At 40.0% G+C, this 21,567-nt stretch overlaps 1 protein-coding gene across 2 annotated transcripts in view; it reads left to right on the top strand.

The window, feature by feature from the left end:
• Positions 1-21,567, top strand: part of nudcd1 (NudC domain containing 1) — a 200,489-nt gene that overhangs the window by 137,214 nt on the left and 41,708 nt on the right. For both annotated transcript variants that reach the window (XM_069920993.1, XM_069920991.1), the window contains exons 7-8: positions 12,896-13,040; positions 18,912-19,037. In XM_069920993.1, the coding sequence (XP_069777094.1) occupies positions 12,896-13,040; positions 18,912-19,037 (271 nt within the window). The remainder of the gene's footprint in view (positions 1-12,895; positions 13,041-18,911; positions 19,038-21,567) is intronic.

The following is a 21,567-nucleotide window of genomic DNA, read 5'->3' as shown; positions in this document are numbered from 1 at the left end:
TGAAAGCTTGGAGGGAAGCACATTTACTGAGCAAGGACATGCAGCTGTGGTACTGAGTCATAGTGAGCAGTTGAAGCAATGGAAGCAGAACAGAGAGAGGAAATCATAGAACTCTCGTTGAATAGAGGAGAACTTCAAAGTGGATATGCCTTGAAGAGAATTTATAGTTTAGAATAGACAAGAGACCGCAGATGCTGGAATCAAACAAAAATAAAATCTGGTCAAGCAGCATCTGTGAAGGCAGGGGGATGGTTGATGTTTCAGGTCAAAACCCTGCATTCTCAGAACTCATGTTAAAGGGAGGAGGAGAGCTTCATGCTTCTCTTTTTGTTTCAAATGCTCAAGTGATCTTCAGCAATGTTCTCACTAAGACTTTGTACCATAGCTGCATGTTCTTACTCTCAAAGTGCTCATACCTGCCAGCTTCTTAATGTCAGGCCTCAACCATCCCTTGTTTCCACAGGTGCTGCTCAACCTGCTGAAGTTATCCAGCAGCTGTTTTCTAGCCCAGATTCCAGCATCTACAGTCTCTTGTGCTTCAATTTTAACATTTTTGTGCAGATTTTTTTCCAGGCCCTTACTCTTCATCAACTGTGCAACGCTGCAAGTTCTGGATGTGTTGGGCACAAGGGCCTCCACGACTTAAAACCATTATTTTTCATCCCCTTGCCACAAACAGTAATGTTTCTTATACTTGAAGGGCTCGGGGCCCTAACCATTTGTTATCCTTTACCTCCTCAGGCTGTTGAGTTTATCAATGTGTATTACATTTCATTCATCATCTGTCTCTGTTCCTCCTTTAAGTGTTCCTGAAACCAGCATCTCTTCATCGAAGGCTGCACTGTAGTCGACACTATAACTCCCTCAGTGCTGGTCAAAAAACACCAAAATTTGGACCTCAGCACCTCCCAACCCTTCTGCAACTGGATCCTTGACTTCTTCATTGGAAGACTAGTCAGACGAGTTGGAACCCAGCACTGAAGATCGACGCAGGCTCATCTCAATGATGCCTGCTTAGTCCATTGCTCTATTCACTCTACAACTATGACTGTATCGCTAGGCACAATTCAAATGCCATCTGCAAATTTGCTGAATCATTGGTAGAATCACAATGAGGAAGTTCAAGAGGGTGATGGATCAGCTAGTTTTTTTTTAAGACTTTATTTAAAATTTTTATAACATGAATACAATAAAGAATTACATTTAAAGAAAAATAGGAAAAAAAATTTAAAAAGGTATGATTACAATATTACATCAGAAAACTACACAAAATAACCCCCTCCCGTTAATTGTAACACAATATTAATAGTCTAACTTAAAATTAGTCCAACCCTCCCCCCCAAAATAAAGAATTAATAAAATTGACAATATATATGAAAAAAATACCCACTTACAAAAAAAAGAGATAAAACTTGACCTAAAAAAATTCTAACAGCAAAAAAAATTGTCAATACTAAAATATCACACTTAAACGTATATTTAAATCAAACTTAAATGCATATAATTAGCAAACAGAGTCCACTTTAACTTATAAAAAGACATCTTATCCTGAATTGAAAAAGATATCCTTTCCATAGTCAAACAAAATTTCATCTCCAAATACCACTTATCTAAAGTTAGTATATTTCTATCTTTCCAAGTAAGTGCTATACATTTCTTAGCCACGACTAAAGCTAAATAGATAAAAGAAATCTGATAATCCTCTAAACCTAAATCGATTAATGATTGCATGTTCCCTAATAAAAAAATGGATCAGCTAGTTGAGTGGTGTCATAACAACCTTCCACTCATTAGTGAACCCAAGGAATTGATTGTTGATTTCAGTAGGAAATCAGGAGAACACAAATCAGTTCTCATCGAGGGGTCAGCAGTGGTGAGGATCAAGACCTTCAAATTACTGGGTGACAACATCCGAGGATCTGACCTGAGGCCTTCATTTCGATGCAAACACGAAGGCTCACTGGCAGCTATATTTTGTGGAGATTTGGTATGTCACCAAAGACTCAAATTTCTACAGCATTCTGACTGATTGCATCACTGTCTGGTAGGGACATGCTAATGCACAGGACAGGAAAAAGCTGTTAACTCTGCTAGTGACATCACAGGCATGTGCCAACAAGAGGTGGTGTCTTAAGAAAGCAGCCTCTATCCTCAAGGGCCCCCACCATCTGGGCCATGCCCTCTTCATACTGCTACCATCTGAAGACAAGCACACAAAGGCACAAGGACAGTTTCATCCCCTATGCCATGAGATTTCTGAATGGACAGTAAGCCACAGTCATTACCTCACTTTCTCCTTTTTTGCATTACTTACTTTGAAATTTAATTTATAGTAATATTTGCACTGTTACAAAACAACAAATTCCATAACATGCTCATGGCAATAAATTCTGATTCTATCTAGGACTGAGCTAGCCATCTTCTTCTCTAGCTACGGTGTCACATTGTTACCGTCATTTGCAGGAGGTACCTTTGAATGTCTCGCTATATTATTGTCACTGCGTCAACTTGTGGAGGCTGGTAAAATGTAATTCGCATGATTTTTGATCATTGCAGCATCTGACTTTCTGGAATGGATGTGATCTGGTTTGGTGCAGAATCAGGGCTTGAAGTTTTGTGTGTCACGTCACTTAGCATTTATCTTGAATGCTCCTTTTTAATTTTAAGTTAAATAGTATTTTCTACATGCCAAATATCTGAATACTTTTTGGTACGAATTTGGGGATAAATAGTCAGCATTTTCTGATGCTATTACTGCAAAATAACTTCTGCATTGGACCTCCTTAAGAAATATGTGGAAATGTGAACATTGCCTGTTTTTGAAACTGTATCTTTGAAATGTAGGAATTGGAGCTTCAAGATGTACATAGTCTGAATCTGGGAATCCATAAATCTATTAAGTGAGGAGTCATCAGTCGAAGGAAGGCAGTAACAGATTGCCAGATGGTGCAATGGGCGGAGGGGGAAGAATAATTGCTCATCATTCAGCAGCAGTATCACACGTTAGATTAAAGTGCCTTTTAAGAAAATTTGCAGCAAATTGTTCAGCTTCAAACAACTGGGATAATATAAAAATCTTTCATCTGCCAAAAGTCTAGTACTCTTTGTTCCACACTTGAATATGTTATCATTAATCAGTTTTTTAGGAATGGCAAGAGCAGTTGGATTTCTGAATCAAAAATAAAGGAAAGTCACATGCCTCAAACCAAAACAGTGTACTTAATATTCTTAAAATCCTTCACATTGAAAAATGTTGTAAGGTTCTACAGAGCTGCATTATTGAGTTTTACATTGGCTCACATGAGGAAGTGTTTTAATAGGTAGAAGACTAAAATATTTAGCAGATTTTTCAGGGGCTTCTTAAGATAGAGGTGTAGGAAAGGAATTCTAAGCATTGCTTACACAAAAAGTAATCTTCCCTTTTAAAAATAAAATACTGCTTTGACAGAATATTTAAGATGGAGCTGTTACTCAGTTCATAGAGTTATATGGCATGGAAATGTCTGTTCAGCTATAACTCATCTATACTTATCCATGTGTTTCTTCCATATCCCTTGAAACCTCATCCATGTAAAATTGTTTAAAACTGCAATTGTATCTGCCTCCCCTCTACAACAGCTTATTTCATGTACCTACCATGCACATGTAAAAATTGCTCCTCAGATCCCCACATAGCATGGCACCAGAACTACAGCAGTCCAACAGACATTAATGTGCTCAATGCCGCAGCCAATGAAGGCAAGCACTACTCCATATCAGTATTGTCACTTTCAGGGATCTACATAATTCTACTCTGAACTATCTGTTCAACAGCACTCCCCAACGTCCTGCCATGCTGTGTATAGGACCTGAAATTCATAATTGGATTTGTCAACGTTCCCTCTATTTTTCCCTTGCCCACGAATTATTAATATTATCTGTAATCCTGCCACCTGTGTTCCCATTCAAATCATTAATATAGGCATACTGTGACAAACACAGGGGCCAGTGCCCATCACTGCAGCACATTTCTGGTCTTAGATCAAGAAGACTTCCTAAATGCTAGAGACTAGAAACTGCAGATGCTGGAATCTGGTGCATTCTGATAGGAATATATTGGAACAAGGGATTACAGTTATGAGGAAAGATTGGAGCCAGGGACTGATTTCTTTGGAGAAAGCTAAAGGAAAATTTAGTTTGAGTCTACTTAATGAGGAGGCATCTAGACACAGGCTCTTTGGCCCAACTGGTTCATGCCAACCAGGCTATCTATTCAAGAGTCCCATTTGACTGCATTTAGCCCAGATCCCTCCTATCCAAGTAGCTTCTAAATGTCTTTTGAATGTCATAATTTTGCCCACTTCTACTCCTGCCTTTAGTAGCTTTTTAAACATATTCACCAGCCTGTGTGGAAAAAGTTACTCATTGGGTTCCTTTTAAATTTTTTCCCTCTCACCTTAAACTTGTGCCCTCTCGTTTTGGACTCCCCTACCCTGGAGGAAATTCTTTGACCATTGTTGCCTTCAAGAGAGAAATGTACAAATATAGAGAGAAAGAATTTGTAAGGCTATCAAAAAAGGTTGAAGGGTGGAATGAACAAGTTGCTCTGATAGAGATTCAGCACAGACATGGGCTCCACATTAACTATATTATCCTATCTAGTTCAATGTCATTTTTCATTGATGAAATTACATACTTCCCCTCATATGCTACCACCCATTAAATTTCAGAATCTGTTGTGTGTCTGGACATATGATCAAAAGTTTAAAAATCCCAGAATTCATTCTTATTGAAGCTGCAGTAAAACACAAGACCCTGTGTTAAAGCATTCCCCCATCCACTTGTTGGTTGCCTACTCATCCCCAAGTGAAAAGGTGGGTTCAAGATTGAATAGAGAAAAGTTTTCTAGCTGTCTGCTGCCATACTAAGGGGAGGAGGTGGGGGGGGGGGGGGGGGGGGAGGAAGAACTGCACTCTGAGATGGCAACTTCCAGATGGAATGTTAAACCAAACTCCATTCTGTTGTTTTTTTTGGGGGGGGGGTGGTGTGGGAAGCTGGTCCAGATACTCTCAGACACAATGTTGAACTAATGTGATTAGTGAGTTGCCATTAAAACTGCTTCATGACACCATTGCAAGGCCAGAATCCAACTTCATTTATGTCCATTTTTACTGGTATCTTTACCTAATCTTAAGTTTGGATGGTGTATTACTACAGATACTGGTGGCAAAACCAGCAAAAACTTGAATGCTTGCAGTTACAGGTTTCTTAAAAAAAAAATCAAATAGGAATGGTCATTAGCACTGTTCTGTAGAAATTTTTTTGAATTCAGTTTTAGACAATTTTGGTAATTTTGAAGGTGTTAAAATAATTTTAGCTTGAGGAAGACTCAGTTGATTACACCTGGTTCTTCATTTGTTCTTGCATAATTTTGAGCTTTGAGCTGAATCACAGATCTGCATTTGCTTTGTAGTCTGTGATCTGCTGACTGAACCCCTAAGCATCAGGTATACAGTCTTGGTCTGCCATGTATAGTTGTGATTTGCTCCCTGCTAATATTCCACCTGGAGCATCGTAACGTGTTGGAGGCTGTTTAATGGAAGTGCAAAAGATGTGGGCAAATGCTAGGAGACGGTGACATTAATTATTTAAATATGGTGCAAAGTATAGATAAGAGCTGTTGTTTGAGCATAATAACAGGGTACTTGTTGATAAATAATATGAAGAAATAATGTTAAGCTGCCTGAAGAATATGGCTTACCACAACCGTGCAATTGACTGGGATGGGTAATATGTATTTGTGGAGTTGAAGATGTAGATCAGTAAAGGTAATTTTTTCTAAATACCAGGAAACCACAGATACTGGTGGCAAAACCAGCAAAAACTTGAATACTTGCAGTTACAGGTTTCTTTAAAAAAAAATTAAATAGCACTGTGCTGTAGAAAATTTTTTGAATTCAGTTTTAGATAAGGATATGAAAGACTTGGAAGTCATTTTCTATAGAGTATGCTTAAATGGAATGAAATCACAAGATAATTGTATTAAAAGCCATTGTTTGCAGTATTCTTTTTAAATGCATTTTGCACCCGAGTTATGGATAGCTCTCCATTTATGGGCTGTACAATAATTTATGCAGCATATTGACTATTCCAGTTCTTTCCACCTTAGTTTTGCTGTGAATGATTGAAAGGAAAATAAGATGAGCTCATCCAGCTCATTCATTGTTCATGGCTGATCTTCTATTTCAGTGCTACTTTCCTGCACTAACCCCATATCCCTTGACATCCAAAAATCTATCAATTCCAATTCCTGTGTTGATCACACTCAGTAAATGAACCTTCATGACTTCTTTGGTTGTGAAATTAAGCTTGAACACAAAAAACTAGTCTGGTTCCAGTACAGCATTAAGGAGAGCTGCTATCATATAACCATACAATTTCAGCATAGAAGCAAGCTAGTTTAGTCCATGCCAAACATCACCTCCACCTCGTCCCATTGACCTGCACCCAACCCATAACCTTCCATAACTATCCAACTTTTCCTTAAATATTAAAATAGAGCCTGTTTCTACCACTATGGCTGGAAGCCCATTCCACACTCCCACCACACTGAGTGGATAAATTCCCCCTCATGTTTCCCCACTTCCATCTCAATCCATGCCCTCTTGTTTGAATCTCCTCCTCTCTCAATGGAAAAAGCGTATCCGTTTTTACTGTCCCCTCAATTTTAAATACCTTTATCAATCACCCCTCAATCTTTTATACTCCAAGGAATAAAGTCCTAGCCTGTTTAATCTTTCCCTGTACTCCAACCCTGAAACCCAGGCAACATTCTTGTAAATCAACTCTGCACTCTATTTTAATGATATCTTTCCTATAATTTGGTGATCAAAACTGCACTCAATATTCGAAATTTGGTCACACTAATATACAACTTCGACATGACATCCCAACTCCTGTAATCAATAATGATTTATGAAGGCCAACATAGCAAAAGCTCCTTCACCACCTTATCTTCATGCGACTTCACTGTTCTACTGCACTCCTCAATTGTCGACCATTTAATGTGTATGACCTTTGCTAATTAGTCCTACCAAAATGTAGCACTGCACATTTATCAATATTAAACTCCATCTACCATCTTTCAGCCCACTCTTCTAACTGGCCTATATCCCACTGCAAGCTTTTAAAACCCTCTCTGTCCACAACATCACTAATCTTGGTATCATCTGCATACTTACTAATCTAATTTACCACCCTATCATCCAGATCATTAATGTACATGACAAACAATGGACCCAGTACCAATCCCTGAGGCCACTCCACTAGTCACCGTCCTCCAATTTGACAACAATTTTCTACCACTACTCTGGCATCTCCCATCCAACCATGGATGAATCCATTTCACTACTCCAACATTAATACCCAATTATGGAACTTTCCTAACTAAAATCTTATGCAGAACCTTGTCAAAGGCCTTACTAAAGTCCATATAGACAGCAGCCACAGCCTTCCCTTCATCAACCTTCTTAGTAACTTCCTTGAAAAATTCTACAAGATTGGTTAAACATGATCTACCAGGGCACAAAGCCATGTTGACTGCTCCTAATCAGACCCTGTCCATCGAAATAATTATACATCGCATCTCCAATTTACCTACCACTGACATCAGACTCACAGGCCAATAGTTATCCAGATTACTATTAGAACTTTTTAAAAAAATAAAAAGCGGAACAACATGAGCTCCCCTCAAATCCTCCAGCACTTCCCTCTTAGCTAATTATATTTTAAATATTTCTGTTAGAGCCCCCACTATTTGTACTCTAACCTCCCTCAAGGCCCTAGGGAACATCTTATCAGAACCCAGAGATTTATCCACCTTTGTTTTCTTTAGAATATCCTGGAGTACCTCCTCATTGAATCTGTACATTTTCCATGACCTCATTACCCTTACTTCACCTGACTCAATATTTCTAAGTGAAAACTGAAGAAAAAATCTCCTAAAATTTCCTCCATTTCTTTTGACTCCTCCAGTTGGGGCCCCAATTTTATCCCTCACTATTCTTTTAGTTTTAATGCATATATAGAAACATATTGGATTTATTTTTATACGTTGCCTGCCAAACCAGCCTTGTATCTCCTTTTAGCCTAATTTCTTTCTGAAGATTCTTTTTACACTCTTTATATTACTCAAACAGATTATTTATTCCCTGATGTCTACACCTATTTTATACTTCCCTCTTCCTCCAAATCAAATTCCCAATATCTCTTGAAAACCAAGGCTCCCTATATTTTCTAACTTTTCCTTTAATCCTCACAGGGACACAGACTCTGTACTCTCAAAAATTACCCTTTTGAATATCCTCCATTTATCTGTTGCATCCTTCCCAGAAAATAAATGATCCCAATCCACACCTTCTAAATCCTCTCATCTCCTTGAAATTAACCTTGTTCCAATCAAAAATCTCAACCTTAGGCCCAGCCCTAACCTTCTCCATAATTAACTTAAAACTACAGTATTATGATCACTAGACCCAAAGTGTTCCCCAACACAAACCTTTACCTGACCTATCTCATTCTCTGGTACAAGATCCAATAATGACCCCTCTCTAGTTGGTTCTTCTATGTATTGATCTAGAAAGCTTTTCTGTATGCATTTGTCAAACTCCAATCCATCCAACCCTTTTATAGTATGGGCATCCTAGTCAATGTGTGGGAAGTTAAAATCTTCTACAGTCACTACTTTACATTTACTACTCATATGCTATTTCCTTACAAATTTGCTCCTCTAATTCCCCCTGTCCATTTGGGGGATTATAATACACCCCTGTGATAGTACAGATTCTATCACCAATGTGTATATGTACATATGGTAGTGTAGGATGACTGTGATTGGCTGAGAGTGCAGCCACACCTACTGGCAGGTCTTAAAGGATTGCTCCTAGCCAGACCAGGTCATTCTGGACTGGTCGACCTACTTGTGATATGCTCCAGTCTTTTAGTTAATAAAAGCCTTGGTTTGGATCAACAAGTCTTTGGTTCTTTCGATGCGCATTACAATCCCCATTAGTGTTTTCATGCCTTTCCCATTCCTCAATTCCACCCAAATATTCTCACTGGATGAGCCGTCCAATCTATCCCAACATAGCACTGCTGTAATGTTTACTCTAAAAAGTAATGTGAATCCCCCTGTTCCATCACACCTATAGCAACGGAATCATGGAACATTCAGCTGCCAATCTTGCCCCTCATGCAACTAAGTTTCACTGATGGATACAATATCAAAATTCCATGTGTCAGTCCATGCTCTAAGCTCATCCACCTTACTTGCTACGATCCTTGCATTGAAATATATACATGAGAGAATGACCCCCACATTCACTTTGATTGCCATCTACTTTTACTACCCTCCCTCCTTTAATTTTAACAATCTGATTCCTCTCTCCCTTCAAATCTAGTTGTCCTTCTACCCTAATCTCTGAACTCATTCTTTGTGAGCCAAATCTGTGATTTATGGAATCTGTCTAGTGACATTTTAGCTCTTCCTTTATCAATCTTTTTATTAGTCATACTAGTCATGCTATAGGTAAACAATACATGAGGAGATTAGGAATACATGATCAAGAAAGGAAGAAAAAAACATCATTATATGACATCATATGATATAACATATTGCATTAAGTCACAGATAATGTGTTCTCATGTCCTCAAACTGAAATCTTCAAAAAAGAAGAAAAAATTTATTATATAAAACCCCAAGAGAAAGGAAGTAAAATTAAATAGAGTCCAGAGGGGAAAATAATTATACTAACTAAGTCATGTGGAAATAATTTATAAAAGATTGTCAAGTCTCTTCAAATCTAACAGAAGTATCAGATGTACGACTCATATCTTTCTCGAAACTTAAACATGACATTGTAGCAGCCTGTACACGGAGATGCGGATTGACCCTCAAAATGGCTGGTGACTGGAGACCTGAGGGTGACACCATTACTTTTTGGAAGACCAGCAATTTAAGGTCTTCACTGGTCACAAGCCATTAACCTTCGTTTTCCATAAGGTATCAGACTCGTGGTTGGCCTGACAGCAGAGACACTTGTCCTACATGTCCAAATTTTCCGTGAACATACAGCGCATCACAGAAAAAGCAATGTAGTAGCCGACGCTCTGTCACGCCCCGCGATCGAGTCGTTCCACGCCATGTCCCAAGGGGTTGACTACATGGCACTCACCAAAGTGCAGAGAAGGATCCTGTGAGATCTCTGCGTACAGGATAGCTGTCTTAGGGTAACCTGACTCTACTGTGCAACATCTCCAATGGCAGCCCTCACCCCATCATCCCGGCCGCTTGGAGGTGCCAGATTTTTGACGCCATACACAACCTGCCCCATCCAGCCATACGAGCCACAGTCAAGATGGCGGCTAGCAGGTTTGTCTGCCACGGCCTCCGCAAGTAGGTCAGCCAGTGGGCTAAGACCTGCATCAACTGCCAGTCCTCAAAAGTGCAGACTCACTCAAAGGAGCCCACACAGACTTTTGAACCAGCGCGGCGCAGGTTCAGCCATGTACATTTTGATATAGTGGGGCTGCTACCAGTATCCCATGGGGTGAGATACCTGCTAACCATGGTTAACCGCTCCACGAGATGGCCTGAGGCAACCCTGCTGGCTGGTACCACTACAAAAACCTGCATCAGGGCACTCATTGACACATGGGTATCCAGATTTGGGGCCAGAGCACCAAACCTTGGACGGAGGGGCACAATTTACTTCTGGGCTCTGGGCAGCACTGACTAACTTCTGGGGGACACAGCTCCACCACACCATGGTGTACCACCCTCAGGTTAATGGGTTGGTGGAGCAGTTCCACAAGTACCTGAAGGCAGCCTTGACAGCCCACCTCAAGGGTCCCAACTGGGTAGATGAATTGCCTTGGGTCCTGCTGGGGATTCACATTGCGCCAAAGGGAGACTTAAACACCTTAGCAGCGGAGATGGTCTGCGGCTAATCATTCCAGGGGAGTTCCTGGCCCCCAACAAACGCCTGGAAGACCCGACAGCCACCCTTGAAAACATGGCAAAAACGGGTCCATGGTCCCGCAACAAACCCCACCACACGACCAGCCCAAACATAACATCCCCAGGGATTTAAAGACTTGTCAGTATGTGTTCGTGTGAAGGGGTGCACACTAGCCGCCACTACAGCAACGCCCAACAGGAACAACAGCTCTACTTTCATCCATGACATTGGCGGTAAGGAGGAGACTGCCTGAAGCCAGCATATCTGGACTGTAACCAGCCGGTCTTCACTCCTCCCCTGCGATGCAGGAGTAGACTGCCCAAATCAACGGGAAATGGTCCTATCACTGGTTCTTTGGGGGGGGGGGGGGGTCATGTAGCGGCCCGCGCATGGAGACATGGATTGTGAAACAAAATGGTCAACTAATGCAGGGATCGCGCGAACCTTGGGGGTGACACTGGCCATTGTCCCAGGTGACCTCCTGCACAGTGGGAAGACAGTGAACGCCGGCCAATCCAAGTCCGGTTTTCTGATGATCTCTGATATGGCTCCTGCCATATCAGAGCCAATGCAATAAACCAGTCTCGACTTCAAGACTTTGGTGTGTGTGTCGTTCTTCCCCAAGACCACTTAGCGCGAATGCTACAACATAATTTGAGAGAACCAAATTAGAGTGGATTAGAATCTTTCCATTTAAATAAAGTAGCTCTTTTAGCCAACAATGTAGAAAAGGTTGCAATCCAATATGTGAAAATGGAAACTCGTCCCACTTCTGGAACTATAATTCCAAAAAGAGCAGTCAATGGGTTAGGTTGCAAATTGATATCCAGTTTAGCTGACAAAGTCTTAAAAATATCTATCTAATACATCTTCAACATAGGGTATGACCAAAACATGTGAGTTAGAGAAGCCACTTCTGATTTACATCCATCACAAATAGAACTAACATTAGAAAAAATATGGGCCAATTTTTCTTTTCACATACCACTTTAAACTGAATCAAAGAATGACAAGCATATATTGAAGAGGTATTAACCAATCCAAAAATCTTTTCCTATGATTCCTTTAGAACAGTGGTTCTCAATCTTTTTCTTTCCACTCACGTACCACTTTAAGTAATCCCTATGCCATCAGTGCTCTGTGATTAGTAAGGGGTTGCTTAAGGTGGTATGTGAGTAGGAAGGGAAGGTTGAGAATCACTGCACTAGACCCAATTGTTATTGAAATATTTTGGTTGAGAAAAATTGCCATTGGCATTTTATTTGGAGTTATGAAACCGTGCACGTAACGAGTCAATGAGATATGATTAAAACTGTGGTTTTCAAACTTTTTCTTTTCACCCACATACCACTTTAAACAATCCCTTTCTAATCACAGAGCACCTATGGCATAGGGAATACTTAAAGTAGTATGTGAGTGGAAAGAAAATTTATAGATGGTTGAAAAAAATAATTAAGAGAAATGGTACAAGATAAAATAAAAAATTTTAAGTCAAAGAACTTCTGAAATTGAAACCAAATCCGTAATGTATCTTTAAGTATTGGGTTGAAGGTATGTCTTCTAATCTTAGAAAGTGAAAAAGGAAGAGCAGCTCCCAATAAAGAGGCTGACATCTTAGCTCAAGGTTTAAATTTTTCTCTATCTCCAAATTTACTTTACATTTTGCTTGTATGATATGTTTGGATTTTGCTGCCTAACTGTTGTTCGTGGTTTACTGTGAGCATAATACTTCATTTATTTTTCAGTCATTTGGATGTTTAAATTTGTATTGTACTTTCTGCAATTAATTTTGGTGTCCTATGCTGGTGCTTACCTTGTCCTGATTAATGACTTCATTCTGACATGCCCTTTTGAATTAAAATTATTATTCCCTTACAATTTTTATGTGTTTCCTCTAGTTTGGAAATTTTCTTGTTAAAGAAGAATAAAGGAGTGATGTGGCCTGAACTTGTCAATGGTGACAGAAGAGGTGAATTCATCATGAACCTCAATCAAACTTCTGAAGTAAATGAGCGTTTGTTAAACCTAACCACTGAAGAACTGGTAAATAAATCATTTGAAAGCTTTTATATTTTAGTTGAATTGTTTTTATTACTGATAATTAAGAGCTTATCTGCTAGATAGATCAAAAACAAAACTAAGAGAATGTAATTATAATCTTTCATGAATTTATTTGGGTGTCATTAGTCATTGAAGTGTCACTTATAACAAGTCATAGTAGCCAAGTCATAGTGAAGAGCAGAGTTTTATAATCTTAATATCAGTACAAAACAGGAGTTAGGATGTCACACACGAGAAGGTTGGCATGGTTAGTGTAGTGGTTAGCGCAATGCTATTAAAGTGCCATCAATCGGGACTGGGTTCAAGTCCCAGGCTGTCTGTAAGGAGTTAGTACATTCTACCTGTGTCTGGTTGGGTTTTTCCCGGGGGTTCTGGTTTCCTGCCATCCACCAAAATGTACTAGGGGTATAGGTCAATTGGGTGTAAAAGGACCTGTTACCCTGCCGAATGTCTAAATTAAATAATTACTCTTGCTGTTAGGCAAAGAGCTAATAGTAGAGGAATGGGATGCAGCTCTGCACAAATAGTTTTAAGCTTGTAGTTTCTTAAAGTGGAAGGAGAGGTTGGTGAATAGACAAGCCATGGATAAAAACAATCCGCTGGAGGAACTCAACAGATTGACCAGCATTAGTGGGGTGGGGGGGGGGGGAAGAACGGTCAACGATTTAGATTGGAACCTTTCATCATGACTGAGAAGGTAGATTGCCAATGTAATGAGGTTGGAGGAGGTAGAAGGGCTGTTGGGGAACCACGTTCTTTTGGAAAGGCAAGGACTGATTAGGGATAGTCAGAATGGCTTTGTGGATGGAAAATCATGTTTCATGAATTTAATTGAGTTCATTGAAGAAGAAACCAAGAGGTAGGCTGTCTGCATAGACTTCATCAAGATCTTTGATAGGGTCCTCAGTAATTGGCTGTCCTGGAATGTCATATTATATGGGAAACAGAAGGAGCTGGCCAACTGCATACAAAATTAGTTTGGTGAAAGGGAGGGTGGGGGTGGGGTGTCAGAGACTGGTAGTGGAGAATTGTTTTTTTTAAATTGGAGGTTATACCGGAGGGATTGGTGCTGGGCCCTCTGTTGTTCACTATTTATATTAACAATTTGGATGAGAATATAGTTGACATGATTAATAAGTTTGTGGATAACACCAAAATAGATAGTATAATAGAAAATGAAGTTGATTTTAATTTACAACATGATCTAAATCAACTGGAAAAGTGGGCTGAGGAATGAGGGGTGGTATTTAACTTGGGAAAGAGTGAGGTTTTGCATTTTGCAATATTTATTATTTTTATTTAAGAGCTGGAAAGTTAAACCAGGTAAGGACTTGATCAGTAAAAGGCAGGGCCTGTAGAGTGTGGTAAAGCAGAGATATACAGAGAGACAAGAGCATTGGTCCCTAAAGTGCAACTCAGATACACAGGGTGGTGAAGGAAGGTCTTTGGCACATTTGTCTTAATGAACCAGGACATTGAGCACAAGAATTGGGACGCCACATTGGTGTGATCAGACTTGGAGTATTGTTTGCAGTTCTAGTTACCTTGGTATAGGAAGGATGTCATTAGCCATAAAGGGTGCAAAAAAGATTGATAAGGATATTACTGGAAGTGGAGGGCTTGAGTTTGGGATTGGCAAGGCTAGATTCTTTTAGTTGGAACTGAGGAGAGGTGATATTATAGAGGTTTAAAAAATCATAAGGAGCATAGACAAGGTGAATAGTCAGTCTTTTTTCCAGGGTAGGGAAGTCTAAAACCAGAGGGTATAAATTTGAAGAGAAAGATTTAAAGGAGACCTTGGGTAAATTTTTCACACAGAGGGTGGTGAATATATGGAACAAGTTGTCAGAAATGGTGGAGGTGGGTATATTTATATTGTTTTAAAGTCAGAGAGATGTACAGGAAATGTTGAGGGTGATGTGACCCAAGTGCAGGCATATGGCACCAGCTCTGGTAGAACAACTTAGCCAACATGCACAAGTTGGGCTGAAAGTCCTGTTACTGCACTGTATAACGATGAATGAGATAGCAGTCTTTACTTCCAGTGTGTCATGACTGGAAACTTTTTTCTGGGCGATTGTATTAAAGAAACACAGTAGCTGCAGACGCTGGAAACCTGAGTGAACAAAAATTTGCTGGAGGAGCTCAGCAAGTCAGACAACATCCAGGGTAGAAATGGTCAGTCGACATCTCAGATTGGTTGGGATCCTTGATTAAAACTAAGATTAAAAAGGTTAAATGCATAAAGAAGCCAGAGAAGGGGCCCAGAGGTGATAGGGTATTGGATAGAGGTGTGAGAGTTGGAGTGACAAGTAGAGGGAGAATGTAAAAGGCAAGCTTTCCCACACGAGTTGTGGGTGTATGCAATGTGTTTCCGGCAACAGTGGTGGAGGCAGGTGCAATTGGATCTTTTAAGAGACTATTAGATAGGTATACGAGAAAAATGGAGGTATATACATTAGGGAAATTTGAGGTGCCTATGTGAAGTGCCTAAGAGGATGGAAGGGTGATGGGGAGAGAAGAGTGGACTAGAACATCTCTGAGAGACTTATCCATGTAAGAAGTGGATAAAGGAAATTGTGGCTGGCAGTAGGATTGCGCTGAAGTTGGCAGAAGTCTAAGAGGATAATGTGTCAGATACAAACGGTGGGCAGAATGGAAAGTGGAGACCAGACAATTCCATTCTTGTTCTGCCTGGGAGAGGTTGGGTCATAGTCAAAATATAAGAAATAGAGATATAGCTTTATTAGCAACTGTAAGGGGCAATCCACACTTATTGAAGAAAGAGGACATTTCAGATATTTTGGAGTGGAAGGCCTCCAGAGTTACAGATGCGGTGGAGGTATTGTGAGAAAGGGATGACGTCCTTACAAGTAACATAGTAAGAAGAGGTCTAATCCAGGTAGTTGTGATAGCAATAGATTTGTAATAGTTATCTGTGCATAATTTGTCTCCTGAGGTGAAGACTGAGAGGTCAAGAAAAGGGTGAGTGTGTCAGAAAAATCACAAAAATTTGAGGGTAGGGAGGAAGTTAGTGATAAATTCAATGAAATTATTGTGTTCTTCACGGGTGCAGGAGGTAGTACTGATTCAGTCGATGATGTAGCGGAGGAAGAACTGAGGAGTGGTATCTGAGTAAAATTGGAGCAGGGACTGGTCAACATATAAGAGAAAAAGTAAAAATACAAAGCTGGAGAAACTCAGCAGGTTAAACAATGTCCTTTATATAGCAAAGATAAAAATACATAACTGACGTTTCAGGCTTGAGCCCTTCGAGGTATGCGAAAATTTCATCAGGCATCCAAATAAAAGAGTAAGGAGGGAGGCTTGGTTGCAAAAACAGGTGGTAATAGGTGGAGGGAGGAGGGAGGGCACAGCCACAAGCAAGAGGAGGAGGGATAGCTAGGTGAATAGAGTGGAGAGTTGATGGGGGAAGGGAGGGGGAAGGAGAGCAGGATAGTAGAAACTGGAAAAGTTGATGTTAATGCCATCTAGCTGGAGAATGCCCAGATGGAAAATTAGATATTGTTCCTCCAATTTATGGGTGGTCTTGGACAGGTGTGTGTGACGCAGATCTGAAGTGGTTAGCCATGGGGAGGTCTCTCTCACTGGAGTGGACAGAGTGAAGGTGCTCAACGAAGCGATCTCCCAGTCTGTGCCCTCTCCGATGTAGAGAAGGCCAAAAGGGAGCACCAGATGCAGTAAATTAATCCTGCGGATACACAAATGAAGTGTTGTTTCACTTGAAAGATCTGTTTGGGGCCCTGGACCATGGTGAGGGGGAGGTATGGAAGGGGGGGGTGATTGGTGGGGAGGAGAGATGAGTACACTAGGGAGTCATGGAGAGAGTTGTCCCAACAAAAGGCAGAGAGGGGAGGAGATGGGAAGATATGTCTGGTAGTGGGATTCTGTTGTAAGTGCCGGAAATTCCAGAGGATAATGCATTGGATGCAGGGGGTGGTGGGGTGGTAGGTGAGGACAAGTGGAATCCTGCTTATTGTATCTGGGGGCAGAGGGGGCCAGGTCAGATGAGCAGAAATGGAAGAGATGCTGGTGAGAGTTGATGACATTTAAAATCTGGAAAGCTCCAAAATCCAGCAAGTGGGTAGAGAGGCAGCAGCGCTAGTCAGGCGGGCGAGTGGGAGAGATCGGCAGCGCAAGTCGAGCGGCCGAGAGACCAGCAGAGTGAGTTGGGAGACCGGCAGCGTGAGTCGGGAGGCCGGCAGAGCGAGTCGGGTGGCTGGGGGACCGGCAACACAAGTCGGGGAGGCGAGGGACCGGGTGGGGGAAGACAGCAGGGCGACTGGAAGGGGGTAGAGTTGGATATGGCAGCACAATTTGGGTGGGCTTAAATCTGGCTTTCCGAAATCTGGAAAAATCTGAAATTCGGAGCACACTGTACCCCAAAGGTTACGGATAAAGGATCATGTACCTGTACTGTCATAATATATACTGTTTTAGTCTTTAATGATTGAACAGGCTTGGTAAAATTTGTATTTTAGGTTGATTCTTTCCTGCAGCATCCAGAAACTGAAGACTTAATATGTAGTCAGCATGGATTTAAAAAGGCAAGATCATGGCTGACCAACCTGGGTGAATTTGGTGACAGCGAGTAGGCATAAGTAATGTCATCTGTGTCATTTAGCTAATAGAGTAGGATAAACCAGTTTGCATTGTGGATATAGTGGTGGCCCCATTACTTTAAATTACCAACCCCACCAATGTACCAAAGGGCCTGATACCATGCTGTATGTCTAAATTTAAAATGTTAGGCAGGTCAGGTGATAAGGAAGAATGGATAACAGATGGCAATAAAACAGCAAGGTGGAATAGTTATTTAGATGAGCTAAAGATAAATTTGCTGCAGGTTCTCTGATTGTTCACCATTTTGTTTTATTAAATGAGGATGCTACAATTGTATTGGTCCTTGGTGAGACTGCACCTAGAGTATTGTGTTTAGTTTTCACTTCCTTACCGTGAGTTCACTCCCAGAGAAGAAGTATAACAGAGATTCACCAGACTACTTCCTGGGTGGAAGGTGTGCTATTTGTGAAGAGATTGTGAGGCAAGTAGTATGTTTTCTCAAGTTTCAAAGAAGGAGAGGTGATTTAATTAAAACTTCAAAATTAAGATCTCGTAGGATGGTTCCCCTTTCCAATGAAGGATTGACTGTTTTGAGTAAAATTAGGAAAAATATCTTCATCCACAAGGTGGTGAATCTTTGGGATTCTTTTCACCAAAGGGCTATGAAGAATCTGTAATTTTAATCAATTCAAAGCAGAGATTAATAGATTTCTGGACATTAAGGGTATCAAATTATTTGGATTAGTGAATGGTGTAGAGTTAGAAGTCTGCCATGTTTATGTCCTTATTTAGATAATTTACATAAATAACTAGGAAATGCTATTTCTAAATTTGTCCACTCTGCTTCATTCTTTATAATCTGCTTTCAATTCAGTGTTTGTCAAATTGTGGAGTAAGGGCACTCTTCAAAATATGTAATATTTAAAATGTATAAAGGTATTGCTACCAATGCTTCTGAATTGTACAGACCTGAAATCCTGTTTGGTCTCAGTTCTAAACCAGAGTGGACATGGGAACTGGGGTTTCACTTCCCTGGAATGAATAGAAACCATAGTCACGTGACTCACTAAGCTAGCGGCTGCTGCTGGAAACTGTGGATCTTTGAGAATGTGATGGAATGGTGATCCTTCAGAGGCAGGATAGCCTGCTAAAGTTCGTGCTTGTACCTATAGCCTAAGTCAACCATAATCTGTAGAAGAGCAATAAGTTTTGAGCAGAAACCCGTAGGCTGTAGCATCTTGATGTTATTTCATTGTGTGTAATTTACAGAATGCAGACCCTGAAAGAGAGGAACAACCCTGCAATGCTCAGGAGCTGGAAGAGTGTGACCGCTTTCCCGAAGATACCTCCACTTTAACTCGATTCGATAGCAATACATTGAAAGCAACACATGTGGTAAGAAACAGCTACCTCTTTTATAAATGGTGCAAGGTGCTTTTGCTGCAGTTCACACAAATCACTAGATTATTTGTAAAAGTAATTGAATCATCATATCCATTTTAAAATAGGGTCTGCTTTGTATGGTTGATTATTTTTGCTTTGTGACAATATGTAGAGAAATTTAAATAAAATATTTTTTTAAATAGTCCATCAGAACACTAAAAATAACAAATATTGAAATCTGTAAACTTTATTTTGTTCATTTTTGCCTTGAAATGTCAAAAGGAATAATTTATTAACTTGTTGACATTGGCCTGGAATAAAGCAGTTTTGAGCTAATCATTATGTGCATGCAAAAGCATTATGCTGTATGGAAGCTAATCACTTTTGCTGGCAGTTATGAAGGTTCATATTGATGAAGTGCAGAGATGCTACATTTCATTGAAATATCACCATACAGAAATTGAAAAATGATCATATCAGGAATATGCAGGATGGAAGCAGTGCAGGAAAGCTATTAGTGCCTTGTCTTGCAGGGGGAAAAAATGATCCTATAATATGCAGAACAGAATATTTATATGTTGATAAAATATAGTGATTTGGCTGTTTAAATTATTTTATTTCCAGTTCATTAACACTCTTTACTTCAGTGAAGCACCTTAGATATACATGATGTAGCTGAAACTTAACACAGTTCTCATGAATTAAAATGGTTTGTTTGAATATTGATAGCTTTTTGGTCATATCAGTTGTCTGAATGGAACAGTTAATTGTGATTTTGTGTTCTGAGCTTAAACTGCCATTTATTTTAACTTGAAGTATTTGGAAATTATCCCATTTTAAGATGGAATGGAATGAAGTTTATGATACTTTTAATGTTGAATTGCATATTCTTTTCCAAATTGAATTATTCTTTCCAGTTCCAGTGATAATTTTGCCATAGAGAAATAATAATTGGTGTTGCTTTGTTGTATCATGCGTGCATCTTTGCTGTGAACATTGTCTCCTGATGCTTTAATGTTTACTTTCAATAATGTGGTATGGCTGATTTACACATATTGTATCTCCAAATAGCTAGAGAATAATAAAATTACTAAGGCACTCCACAGAACAATCAAGTAAAATTGCATGGTCAATTTTCACACTAGATATATCAGCATTAATAATTATTTTTAAAAATATCAAATTATTCAGCAATTGGAATATGAAATAAAAATTAATTTTCCTTTTTTTAATCCTGCTCGATATATTAAGGTGATGGTATGGTTTAGTAGCTGCCTTTCTGAATGATAACCTTGCTGAGAAGTTCCCCAGACATGAAGATGTGGCTAATGTCTATTCAGGCTAATATGAGAAGTGCAAGTCACTGCAATTTCACAAGACAATTTGGCTTGGTATGATTATAGAACATAGAATTTCACAGGCCCTTCACCAAGATATACTGACCTATATAAACCTACTCAACCATCTAAACTTTGCCTATCTCACACCCAAGTGCAAGTTTTCTTGCTGTTCTGCTGTTTGCGTTCCTGTGCTGATGTGCTCTCTTCTGGAACCCTGCCAGCTGTAACTTCATCAATTTGACTAATGCCTTTGAATTAAATGGTTGGAGATTCATGTGCCATTCCAGGCTGAATCATGGAGGCAATCCTAGTCTAATAATGGGGATGGTATTTGAAGTGCAATCTTTCCAAATAGATACCACTGTCTTGTGAAAGATCTCATTGCCCTAATCTGATTGAGTGGAGAGCTGCACTGGCACGGGCCAATGCTTATTACCTTAGTTAACATCATAAAAACACATTGTGTAATCATTGATTGTTGTTTGTGAAAGTTTTCTTTTAAGAATCTATGTATGAGAATACATGTGAGTAGGACATTTTGGTCGATGTGAGCAAGTTGGACTGAGGGCCTGTTCCTTGCTGTATGACTCAATACACCCTTTACATTTAAACCTCCCAAAAGTGCAACACCTGAAGGGTGAAGCTGAAGGTTGTCAAAAGTTACTAGAGGATGTAGACAGGATGCAGAGTTGGGCAGAAAAGTAGCAGATGGATAAGTGTGAGGTGAAGCATTTTGGAAGGACAAACCAGAAGGCTGAGTATAGAGTTAATGGTCGGTTACTTAAGAGTGTGGATGAACAGAGGGACATTGGGGTTCAAATCTGTACATTCCTTAAGGTCACTGCACAGGTTGTTCGGATAGTTAAGAAGGCCTATGAGATGCTGGGATTCATTAATAGGGAGATTGAATTCAGGACTAGAGAAGTCATGTTCCAATTCTACAAATCTCTGGTAATACCACACTTGGAGTATTATGTTCAGTTCTGGTCACCTCATTATAGGAAGGATGTGGAATCTATGGAGAGGGTGCAGAGAGAAGATTTACCAGGATGTTGCCTGGATTGGGAAACAAGTCTTATGAGGCAAGGTTAGCACAACTGGGACTTTTCTCTTTGGAGCATAATAGGATGAGAGGAGATTTGATAGAGGTCTACAAGATTATGAGAGGCATAGATAGGGTGGACAGCCAGCTTCTGTTTCCC

This window comes from Narcine bancroftii, chromosome 2, assembly GCF_036971445.1.
Source record: "Narcine bancroftii isolate sNarBan1 chromosome 2, sNarBan1.hap1, whole genome shotgun sequence".
NCBI classification, from domain to species: domain Eukaryota; kingdom Metazoa; phylum Chordata; class Chondrichthyes; order Torpediniformes; family Narcinidae; genus Narcine; species Narcine bancroftii.
The sequence above is the reverse complement of the archived record's forward strand: the minus strand, read 5'-3'. Positions and strand labels throughout refer to the sequence as shown.